Source organism: Oratosquilla oratoria, chromosome 35, assembly GCF_046742065.1.
Source record: "Oratosquilla oratoria isolate Oo_2021 chromosome 35, ASM4674206v1, whole genome shotgun sequence".
NCBI classification, from domain to species: domain Eukaryota; kingdom Metazoa; phylum Arthropoda; class Malacostraca; order Stomatopoda; family Squillidae; genus Oratosquilla; species Oratosquilla oratoria.
The window spans coordinates 32,489,521-32,502,020 of record NC_134811.1 but is presented as its reverse complement, the minus strand read 5'-3'; the positions used below and the strand labels follow the sequence as shown (position 1 = coordinate 32,502,020).

The 12,500-nt window shown below is 40.3% G+C and overlaps 1 protein-coding gene across 4 annotated transcripts in view; it reads left to right on the top strand.

Moving 5' to 3' along the window:
* LOC143018636 (uncharacterized) overlaps positions 1-12,500 on the top strand; it is an 838,227-nt gene that overhangs the window by 750,363 nt on the left and 75,364 nt on the right. Inside the window, exon 1 of one of the 4 annotated variants that reach the window (XM_076174188.1) lies at positions 2,391-2,813. The exons of 1 other annotated variant lie outside the window; for it this stretch is intronic. In XM_076174188.1, coding sequence (XP_076030303.1) covers positions 2,641-2,813 — 173 coding nt within the window. In that variant the 5' untranslated portion in view covers positions 2,391-2,640. 2 more of the 4 variants (XR_012965769.1, XM_076174190.1) reach the window with 2 other exon arrangements.

Sequence of the window (12,500 nt, the reverse complement as noted above, 5' to 3'; positions counted from 1 at the left end):
GTTTAAATTTATTTATTTGTTTATTTATTCATGAATTGAATTAATTTTTTTTTGGAGTAATTGTTTTATCTTGTTTTTATTTGTTTATTTATTTATGTATTTGTTTATTTTTTACTGCTTTGCTTATTGGACACTTCTTATATAGGAGTCTTGTATAGATTCACTCGTTCAATAGTTATGAAATCAACATAGGGAAAATTTTCATTTTGAGAAGTATAGACAAATTATTTTCTATTTTTCAAATTCATATCCATGCGTTGTCATTGTTTTCATATACATTAAAGTTTGGTATGGAGTTTAGAGAAGAAGAAGAAAAAGAAGAAGAAGAATAGGGAAGTAGAAGGAGGAAAAGGAAAGTGTGAGAAGGACCAGGAGCAAAGGTTTCCGAGTCATTTAAGAAGAACAATAATAAGTTCACGTTCGAGGTTATCAGAGCGAGAAGGATGAAGGACGAGTTTGGGACGAAGTTTATAAATGAAGAAGCGAAATCAGTGATACTACAGGGCGGATCATTTCCCCAGTTAGTTGAAGGTATAAAGTGATTAGGTGTGGGTATGACAGAATTGGAAGTGGAAGGGATGGTGGCGGGGAAGGGTAAAGATTTTGGATAAAAGGGGTTTGGTAATAATGAGAAGGGAGCAGGAAAAGGGATTGAAAATGATGGTGGCGGCACACTAGGCATTTTTCGTTAACATGCTACTTGCTTTTCCTACTTCGTTTGAGTAAAAACGAGTTTTGTTACAATATTCTAGACTTCCGTAAGAACATCTCAACAATGTGTCTGACATTCGTATAAGTTAACTTCTCTTAATTCGTCATTCATCTTCTCACTATATGACGCAAGAGAAATTTAACATTTGGAAATTTTTAAGGACAAGAGATTGTAACCGAGATTGTAGCAAAAGCAAGTAGCATGTTAGCGTAGTATGCCACCACATTGAGTCTTCCTCCTCTCTTCAGCCTTTCACCTGTTGGTCCGTCCATCACCGGTGCTTTTCTCCCCTTCAGCGTTTTCTCTTCCAATCCAGCACATCTTTCTTTGTTTTTTCTCTTTCCAAGATCTTCAACCTAATGTGGCCCAATCCCATCTACTCACAGTTTTGTCATGTCCAAATATTAATAGTTTTGGGTACTTGGCGTTCTTAGATCTGGAAAAAGCGTAGGATCGTGTATTCAGAGAAGAAATGCCAGATATTATGGAAATGCATCTGGTGGAGAAATTTGTAACAAAAGTGGTGAAAGGCAATTGAGAAAAGGAGAAATGTATGTGCGAAGTCATATACAGTATATATATATATATATATATATATATATATATATATATATATATATATATATATATATATATATATATACATATATTCAGACAGAAATGTAGTAGGATACGTAAATCTCGAAGAGATCCCACTATCGGAGTGAAAGAAAATGTTGTAAGAACGATAACTAATATATATCTTTCACTCCGAGAGTGCGATATGTAATATTTATACGGTATATACATAATATATATATATATATATATATATATATATATATATATATATATATATGTTGAGGAATGGACGACAAAATGAGTGGCAGGGTGGTGAGATAAACACCACGAACCGTTGAAGTTTTTTTAAATGTCGTGTGGATCTTAACAGAGCTTCTTCAGAGTGTACAAACATAATCGGGAAATCAACAGTTATATATCTTACATCATTCCGCGTTAAGGAAGGAACGCGGAATGATGTAAGATATATAACTGTTGATTTCCCGATTATGTTTGTACACTCTGAAGAAGCTCTGTTAAGACCGAAACGTCAGTTAATAAAACTTCAACGGTTCTCGGTGTTTATCTCACCACCCTGCCACTCATATATATATATATATATATATATATATATATATATATATATATATATATATATATAAATGTATGTATATATGTGTATACACACACATTCACATTTATATATATATAATATATATATGTATATATATATATATATATATATATATATCACATAGTACACACGCGCGCGCGCGCACACACACACACACAAATACACACACACACACACACACACACACAAATACACACACACACACACACACACACACGAGCGCGCTCACTCGCTCTCACACATACGACCAGACAAACACAAGGACAAACACGCTCGCATGCGCGCACGCACAAGCCCAGGTGCTTGGGCCCATTGCCACTCGATTTTGTCTCTTGTGGCAAAAGTCTGACCATATTCTCTTATTTACATCATCTATTTCATCTTATCGGCCTCCTCATCCTCATCCTCATCGTCATCCTCCTCTTCCTCTGGGTCTTCCTCCCGGCGACGGTGAGGTGCGTCCCAGGCTCGCGTCACTGTGATTGGTCGAATGCTCGTGACGTAATCTGGGATCGATGACGAGGTAGAGAGAGAGCGCGAGAGAGGGGAAGGGAGAGCGAGGCTGACTGAGCGTCAGACACCAGCTCCCGGGCGACACACCTGTGAGTTTCTCCCCTCGCCCAACCTTCCCCCGTCCCCTCACCTGGTCGCCGCGCCGTCTTCCGAAGCCCAATTGGTCGGCTCGAGTGACGTCACAGTCCGGGGAGCTTCGCGCTTGGCGGGGGACGCAGAGTGTCTACCTCTCTGGCGCCGCATGCGAAGAGGAGGAGTGGGCAGAGGAGAGGCACCAGAGTCTTGGCGCCACAGTTGTTGGCCCCGGCCCCACGAACGAGGGCTTCTTGTTGGTTCCTGCTGCTGCTGTGTGGCGCCCTCCAGCCTACCTGACCGCCCCCAGCCAACAGCCCTAGTCCTTCTCCGGCTCCAAAGGTAGGCCTTCCGTCTAGCCTCAGCCCTTGTAGGATATTTATACTCTTGCTGGCACAACGGCTCAATTTCAATTTTAGAATGTAATGGCGCCGAGCGAGGAGGACGTGGTGTGTGTGCCGTATGACACGACGGAGCCAGGACCCAGTAGTACGAACTTGGGTTGCGCGCTTGCTCTCGACCTCACGCGTTCCCCGACTTATCCCCCTCGCTGCACTTAGCCCCGTTTCTTCGGATTTCGACTTGAACCCACCACCTTCAGCGGGTTCCTCCCTGTCCTTAGCCCCCCACCCCCACCCACCCCCACACCCTCCCTGGGGTTGACCACGTACCACGTGGTTCTACTTTGGCTGCTGCGCCTGCCCCCACGGGGTAGTAGTCACTTACGGACACTAGTAGCGCTCACCCACCACGCCAGTCGTTTGGACTCGGGTGCCTTCGGCCCTGTCAGGAAGTGCTGGTGACGGGTCACCACGAGTGTTGTGATCTTCAGGAACTCAAAACCGAGGACTTGTGTGTGAGGAATTCTTCGGTACCAGCCATGGAAGTGTGTTACTTCGTCAGTGCGACTGTACATCGAGGAACAGGAAGACCCCTTCGGCAGGGACGTCCTCGGCGTCCCACACTCCATGAGGAACCTCTTCGCGCTCAACTCTACGGGAACCTCGTACCTCTAATCCCTCGCGACAGGTACGCAGCACTCCCCGGTATACCCAGCGAGATGGAAGAACCTCCAGGACTAACTTCCTGGCTTCCGGTACCCATTGCTCCCATTCCCCGGTGTCCGGTAGGGTCAGCTTCATCATGCGACGACCTACTGCTTCCTGGCATACTCAGCGGTACTTCAGCGTGGTGCCCTTGACTCAGTAGAGTCTTGGTATATTGGAATTTTATCTCGAGATGCATCGGGAGTGGGCTCTTGAGTATCCTCCCGAAGAATTCTTCTTCCTCTCGAAGTCTTCCTCCCCAAGAAGAATATCTTCTTTCCGAAGAATTCTTGTACTTCCCGAAAAACTCTTCTGCTTCTCGAAGAACTCTTCTGCTTCCCGAAGAACCCTCCTTCCTCCCTTAGAACTCTCCTTCCTCCCGCAGGACTCTCCCTTCTCCCAAAGAACTCTTTCGCCTCCCAAAGAACTCACCTTCCTCCCGAAGAACTCTTTCGCTTCCCGAAGAACTTACCTTCCTCTCGAAGAACGCCTCTGAAACACCGTCAGTTATCGCGTCTTCTTCGTTAGTACAGACGGATGGAGACTTCGAGCGTGTGCTCTCAGCCGTAAGCGGGTGTTTAATGGAGTGTCTCCTCCCCTTTCTCCCTTTCTCCCACCCAACCACCCCCAGGTTGGTGTTTGGTCTTGGGTGTCTTCGCTGGACAAATCCCTTCAGCTTTGAGGCCGTCAGTGTCTCCCTCGTAATCCTCTCAGTTCAAATAGTGACATCACAACCATAGCACGACTTCTAAGCCTTCCCTCAATGGTTTGTGACGAAACTTGTGTATGTGCGGGGTGGAGTTGGTGGAGTGTGGGGAGCCCTCACTGCTTGTTGCCTTCGCCGCCACCTCCACCTCCACCTCCACCGTCACCACCACTGCCTTCGCCACCCCTCAGCGCCTCCTCCGAGAGATCTTTCATCCCTTCTTCGCGAGGACTTCCCTTGGTCCCCTGCCCCCTACCCACTTCCCTCTTCCTCCACCCCCCTCGTCCCTCTTCTCCCCATGGGCACCCGACTGGAATGTCCAGCACTTCTGCTTACTCCTGAAGAAGGGAGGAACCAAATAACGCCATGCTCCTCTGATGAAATTGAAAGCGCAGGTGAAATTCGGTATTAAGATTTTTTTTTGTGTGTGTGCCACAGGTGATCTACAGGACAGCAGATAGTGACAGTAGACCAGTGAAAACTAGCGTAAAGACAGTTTATGGACTTGGCCGATACTAGTAAATATAAGGAACAAGTATACCAGTGACAGTGACATTACGAAGGTGACAAATGCTCCAGTCCTAATAGTGATGCTATTGGCAACAAAGTATGTTTCGCTTAAGGAAATGATAAATAATCAAGGATGAACTTGGTGCCACTGACTGACGAGTGTGATGATGAGTTAGCGTATTCGCTGTGTCGTATCAGAGGAAATGACACTGGGAACAGGTGGCGGAAACGTGACATTGTGGTGATGTGGTGTCGTAACGAGAAGCGCATGGACACGAGTGATGTAACATGGAGTGATGACACCCCCCCCTCCCACCTACCTCCAATCACTGGTGATGAAGTAAGAACTCTTAGTGTGATACAAAAGACATGGTGAAGGGAAGTTTCTGTGGACGTTGAAGCGAGGATACCAACTATGTAAAAAGAATACAATGCTCGTGTTGTACTGAAACCTGTAGACTTTCTAAAGACTAATACAGCGATTCTCAGCTTGGGGTCAGGGCCCCGTTAAGCTTCATTAGGGCCATTCAGGTCCCTGTAGGTATCCAGGTCCCTCAGGGGGCCATCGAGGTTTACAAAAAGGGCTCGGAGACAACAACAAAAATTGATACTGAATAACGTTTATGCAGTGTTAGTGATTTGCAGAAAGCAAACAACATATCATAACTAGGAGGGAATAAACGGCGTACCGAAAGTGATTTCTAAAATCAAAAAGGACATTATACACAAGTGGTTTGTGTCCTAGAAAGTTGGAAATAGCGCAACATGAAGTGATTTCTAGGAGGCTAAAAGCAGCATAAGTTGTTAGATTTAAAAACAGCGTAACATAAACGAATTTATTTGTAGGAGATTGGTATGTATGACGTAAGTCATCTCTAGAACCTTAACAGTCAACGTTACATGAATAATTAATTGGGTTCCTAGAAAGTTAACAAACAACGTAACGGGAATTCTAAGAGGACGGAAGCAGCGTCGCATAAGCGCGGGGGTACAGTTGCTATCCCAAATCTTGTACTATACTAAGCTTTTCAGTATTTAGATATAACGTATATTGAAGGTCATGTTATATACTTTCCTATAAAACATTCACCTTATAGTATGAGGTATTTTCTTGTTTAGAAAACAGGTGAAATAATGAACAAAATAGAAATTATATTTCTGTAATAATGAAGATTCAGTACTTTTGACCGCAAATGTACACAATGTCGAGGAACCCTCTTTACAAGCTTGTAAAGCAACAGCAAGACATAATGACACAGTCCTAACCCAGCGTGACCTAAGTTGTTATCTTGTGCACCCGATGATTGATGGGATGACCCCGAGGTGGGGGAGGGGGGGGTTGAGGCGATAGCAGGAACCACGCGCGCTCGTTAAGCGTCCTAGCATGATAAAGAGAAGTGTCCCGTGTAATTAACTCTAAAATGATGGTCAATTCCCAACTAAGATAATATTAGCGTTATTCGAATGGCTCTAATGCGTGATATGTCAGACTCTTTGGACCTTCGCTTTTTATGTTTAGCTAAACATTGCCCTGCCGAGCGTCGGATATTCATGTATACGCGTTTGTATATATATATATATATATATATATATATATATATATATATATATATATATTATATATGTATATGCTATGTGTATATATATATATATATATATATATATATATATATATATATATGCTATGTGTATATATTTAGATATATTTACTTATTTGTATGTATTTATAGATACATCTATATATATATATGTATATATATATATATATATAATATGTGTGTGTGTGTATATATATATATATACATATATATATATATATATGTAGATACACGTATGTGTGTACGTATGTTTAGTGGATAATGTGATTTAGTTCGAGATTTATGTATGTAAAATACATCAATAAAAAGGCCAAGGAGGGAAGACATTGACCTTCCTAGAAGTGTGGGAAGAAATAGAAACTGAATATGGAAAGTGTTGGGGAGATGTGGTATGAGACGGAAGCCGAGAGCACTAAGAAGCATTGAAGACTTTTATTTATTTATTTATTTATTTATTTATTCATTTATTTACATTTTTGTTTGACGGAGACTTTATTTGCTAATTTTGCGTAATAGCTCGTTTTTAATTCACACATATTGTTGAGTTACAATTTAATTTTTTTTTTTCTTACTTGGTTACTTGTTTAGTTTAATTATTTTTTTTATGTTTATTTCTTTCTTTTGTCTTATGGGTAGATGCAGTAGTTCACTGTAATGGTGTGACTAAAGCGGATGTGTGTAATGTTGATATACTTGTTTAAGATATCCACGTATGATATCTGGAAAGAAAAAATCGAGTACATGTGCGTGGCGCATTGAGGAGAGGGAGAGTCTTGCAGTGGAGTCGCGAGTGAGGGGTGTGTAATGTTGCCGTGGTTGTTCAACATACCTGTGGATGGAATCCTGACAGAACTAAACAAGACGGAAAAGCAGAAATTTGGCGAGGAGGAAAATGTGCAAAATTATGCAAACAGTGATGGTGGACCGTAGATGAAGGCACAAGTCTTGACGAAATATATTTAGGGATGCGCTCAGAAAAATGAGATAGATTATAAACAATAAATGTTATAGAAATGAAAAAGAATGGAAGAGATACCTCGGATATGAAGGTAAGAAATTGGGAGTGGATATGACAGTAGCTTGAGGGAAACGAGATTAAGTTTTTGTTGGATATAGGTTAACTAAGTTGACTGAAATTCCCTATTGTTAACTATTAAAATCCTTAAATATGCCAAAAAAGACTAATCGAGATAGTTTCTGACCTCTTACGTACACGTGCGTTTGTGTGTGTATTTGTATATATAAGGCAAATATACATAAAGAGTCAAGGAATATCTACATGAACCAATAGACGACAGTGAATTTCATTTTCTTGTATTTATTTATTTATTTATTTGTTTCTTTATTTGCTATCGGGAAATTATTCAATGATCCCGTACATAACGAAGCTCGGCTATGATGGTTCGTATGTTGTTAAGAATGTCGCCAGCCGATTTCATTCCAGTTAGTGTGGACCCCCACCACCACCGAAGTGATTTAAGAATCGAAACACGTCACTCCTTACTTCAGAGTGACTTTTATGATTCTCTTTATTCTAGTTGCCGCCAAACGATTTTATTCATCTGTGAGACGCTTCCGGTGACCGGAGGTCCTCGTGATTTGCTCTTGCCAGACAATTTTATTCATATGAAGGAGAATCAATCTTTTTTTCATTATTGCCGCTATTTACTCTGTATTTATTTGGGTGGGGAGTGCCGTGGATTTATTCGTGTGTTCATTTATTAATCAATTTATTTATTTATTGATTTATTTATTCATTTGTTTAATTTACATCCATCGTTACTGCAGTGCGAAAGAGTTACACGAGATTGATTCTTTGAATGCGTATTTTTTAGTTTATTCTGGCTACCGCCTGATGTTTATATTCGACTAGTTATATTGTACAGTAGGTCAATCTATATACAAGGGCTTAGAAATCTACCTTACGAAAACAGGCTTAGGCATCTTAACTTACACTCTCTGGAAAGACGAAAATTGTGGGGTGATCTAATAGAGGTATTGAGATGGGACAAGGGTTTTAACAAGGGTGACACAGGCAAGGTCATCAAATTAAGACAACAGGGCAGGAATGGTAGTAATGGATTTAGATTAGACAGATTTAGGTTTCAAGGAAATAGGCAAGAAACAATTGGTTATCTTAAAAGGAAACGAAATAATTTTATGGATAGGGATCACAGGTGGTAATGGACATGGGACTGCCTAGTGTAGGCCTTATGGCCTCTTGCAATCTCCTCCACTCTTGTGTTCTTATGTGGTGGTTTCTTGTATTTTTGTCTGCCGTCAGGTGATTTTATTCCTACACATCCCCAGTCTGCTTCTCCCTCCCCTCCTGCCCCACCCTCTTCCCTTTCCCCAATAAAGTTAAATAAAAAAATAAATAAAAATAATTTGCTGAGGGACGGTGTCCGGTCGTTTGTATATTTGTGTTAATCTCCTGGCGATTTCATTCACTTGAAGACAATCTCTTGTCTGTTAAGTGTCAATGGTCCTTTCGCTGTGGAGGCGTGTTTCCTTTAGATCAAGGGTTCTCAAGTTACTTTTTCACGTATTCCATACTTATGGATTACTGTTCTTCAGGCTCTTGGAATCCCCTTTAACACCGAATAAAATCGTTTGGCATCCACTAACTAGTACTAGTTTTTGCTTTCTTCCCACTCTTGGACCACTCTATGGACCCCTAGATGAGAACCACTATCTTAGATGAATAGAATCGCCTAGCGCTAGCTAGAATAGGCACAGCGTAAAGTTGATTTCAACTTGATTAACCTGTAGAAGATAGCGATTTTTTTTACATATTCTTTAATTTTTATTATATATTTTGTACCTTGTTATGTTTGTTTCTGTTTATTTATTTTATTGATCTAGTTATCTTTAATATCTGTCGCCAAAGTTTTCTAGTAAGGAAACTCCGCTTTCTTTTAATTTATGAAAACCGTCAGTTGAAGGACAACCCCCCCTCTCCACCTTTCACCCTATCCTCACCACACCCCACCACACCCTATACTCACCCCATCCTAACCTCACCTCATCTTTACCCTATCTTCACCCCACCCTACCTTATACTCACCCTATCCTCTCATATCTTCACCCAACCCTCACCCTATCCTTCCTCATATCTACATCCTATCTGCACACCATTTTCACCCTATCCTCTTCCTATCCTTTCCCATATTTTCACCCTATCGACACCCTATCTTCACCCTACTCCACCCTAATCTCACCTATCATTGAAGGCTTAGGGGCCAATTCGTTTGACCTGGCAATAACTAATTCTTACATATTATTGTGGGTGTCGGCAGAGAATTATATTCTCAGTTAACCCGTAGATGAGTGATATTTTTTAAATTTACTTATTCAAGTCTATATTTGTTTAATTACTTAATTATTTCATTTTTCCCCTAATTATTTTCAATGGTCACTAAAGGAATAAAAAGTTTGTTTTTTGTGTTTAAAAGTTGATCTCCGAATGTCGGGAAACGCTTTCCGTGTCCAGGTTGACTTTTATTACTTTGATTAACGCCTGGTGGCTTTAGTTAAGTACTCAGTATCCCTTCTGTAGTTCGGGGGTTAAACGTAAATCGGTTAACCCACGATTAACCCCATTCGAAATGCAGGTTAGTTATCTCAATCTTGTAAGCACCGAATGACGTTAGCACCTTTCATAATGTAACTGAGATTTTGTGAAAAATAAGTTAATAAATAAATAGACAAGTAAATAAACATGAATAGAAAATGAAAATAGATAATAATGGAAAATGAATAAGAAAATAAATATGAAGAGATACCTACATCTACCATGTAATAACAGAATATTTGATATTCATTCGCGTTAAAAAATACAATAAAATAAATAGATAAATAAAAAGTACAATAAAATAAATCAGATAAAAATAAATTAAGAATGAATGAGAATAAATTAACATAAAATGAAAATTGAATAAGATAAAACGAATCTAACGTCGCTGGTACGAAAGTGTTTCAGTATCTATTTCGGTTTTTCTGTTTTCACGGTCAAACTCTAATTAGCTTTCTGGTATTTTTGTCACCTGTTTCCCTTCGAGGACGTATCTTCTCCTGAGGTGACAGGTTCTACGAGCATCAGTGAGATCGCCCGGCGCTAGCCAGAATATAAATAGTCTACATACGAGAATATGTACTTGGTGTCATCTACATTGCCTTGTTCCATTGGTAGTCAGTTCATGTTTAGGTATGTTTTGTAAAGCCTATGTACGTGTGTGTGTGTGTGTGTGTGTGTGTGTGTGTGTGTGTGTGTGTGTGTGTGTGTGTGTGTGTGTGTGTGTGTAATGTGTGTGTGTGTGTGTGTGTGTGTGTGTGTGTGTGTGTATGATTCACCATGGTCTTGGATCACATGTTAGACTCGTGATCGACAGTTATTAACCTCCCGTGTATGTGTGTGTGTGTGTGTGCGTGTGTGTGTGTGTGTGTGTGCGTATTTATCTGTAATATGAATACATTGTGTTCGTTAATATGCGCTCATACATATGACCGGAGACATATTTATAAATGCGTAAAATATGTTTTCATTCGTGTGATAGTTCTTGTCTTCACTGTTCATCAGGCAGGAAGGTGACATCTTTCGCAAGACCTTGAGGTAATGCTCGACATCGTGCTCAAGGTTCAGCCAGTGGTTCTCAAGGCTCTTCCGAGTTTTACGTCAAAGTGATACAATGAGAATATATATATATATATTTTTTTTTTCATCATCTTTTTCAGCTTCTTTTTTTTTCTTCTTCCGATTCTTTTTTTTTTTCTTCTACACATTTTTCTTCTTCTTCTTCTTCCCATTCTTCTTCTACACATTTTTCTTCTTTTTCTTCTTCCCATTCTTCTTCCCATTCTTCTTCTTCTTCTTCCCATTCTTCTTCCCATTCTTCTTCTTCCCATTCTTCTTTTTTCCCATTCTTCAACTTCTTCATCTTCTTTATCTTCTTCCTTTTCCCCTTTTTCTCTTCTTTCTCTACCAGCTTCCTACTTTCTCGGCCTTGTCCTACTCTTCCTCTTCCAACACTTCCTCGTTTTCCTGCCTTTTCTCCTCTTTCTCCTTCCTCCCTCCTCCCTCCGCCCCTTCCCTGTCCCCCTCCTCCACCTTCTCATCCTCATCCTCCTCTTCGTCCCTCCTCTATCTCTCCTTTTCACCGCATTTGTTTGTTTTTTCGTTCCATCCAAGTTGACGTACTTAATGCCTTCTCGTAGGTTTCTCTTTGTGAAACCATTCTGGCCTCTGCGTCTCTTGAATGATGGGTTTCAGTGACATTTATTTATTTATTTATTTATTCATTAATTTATTATTTTTTCTTAAACTCTAATTTTCAATTGTGGGATATATGGTCCACCTAAGTTTGGGATATTGAACCAGTAAGAATTTTTCTTGTGGTTTAGGTTAGCGTCTTGATCGTTTTACTCTAATTCGATATTCATGGAAGATGTTTATTCTACAAGTCATTCTTCTTTTTATTTTATTTTATTTTGTTTTGTTTGTTGCGTGTTGTTGCTCACACGTGATCCTGAATTTTTTTTCATACATGTTGATTCTTTTCCTCCGAAATGTTTCAACATTTGTTTTTGTTTTCGTTTTTCATTTTATTTTTTGTTTTTTTTTTTCATTTCGTAGTTATGAAACAGCGTTACCCGTTATTTTTTATGATTAAAAAAATTAGTCTGATCTGTAAATGTTGGGATATTTAGTTAAACAAGGCGTTTCAATATATCTGCTTATATTGCAGTATGCATATAATTGTGCAACTCTAATGATGCGTTCAATGCCAGGCAAGCGAAGACGAAAAAAAAGAAGTAAATAAATAAGATTATGACTGTCCAAATTTTGACCAAATCGGGCGCCCAAATAAAACGTATTTTTGAGTCACTGGCGTCTTCGCCTGTCTGGCACGGGATGCCACGGCGGCAGAGTAGAGGAGGAGTGCCATACGGAACGTAAGGTGTTAATTTAGCTAAATCACAGCCCTTTTAATACAGATGAATAAAATCGCTTGGTGAAAGCTAGAATAGAAGTGAAAGTACTACCCGGCATAGAAGGGGCCAATATATTGTGACCTGTATGGTTGCGACGTTTGTGTGTGTGTGGATGTGTGTATGTGTGTGCGCGTGTGTGTGTGTGTTATGGAGATAGAGAAAGCGAGAGGGAAACACA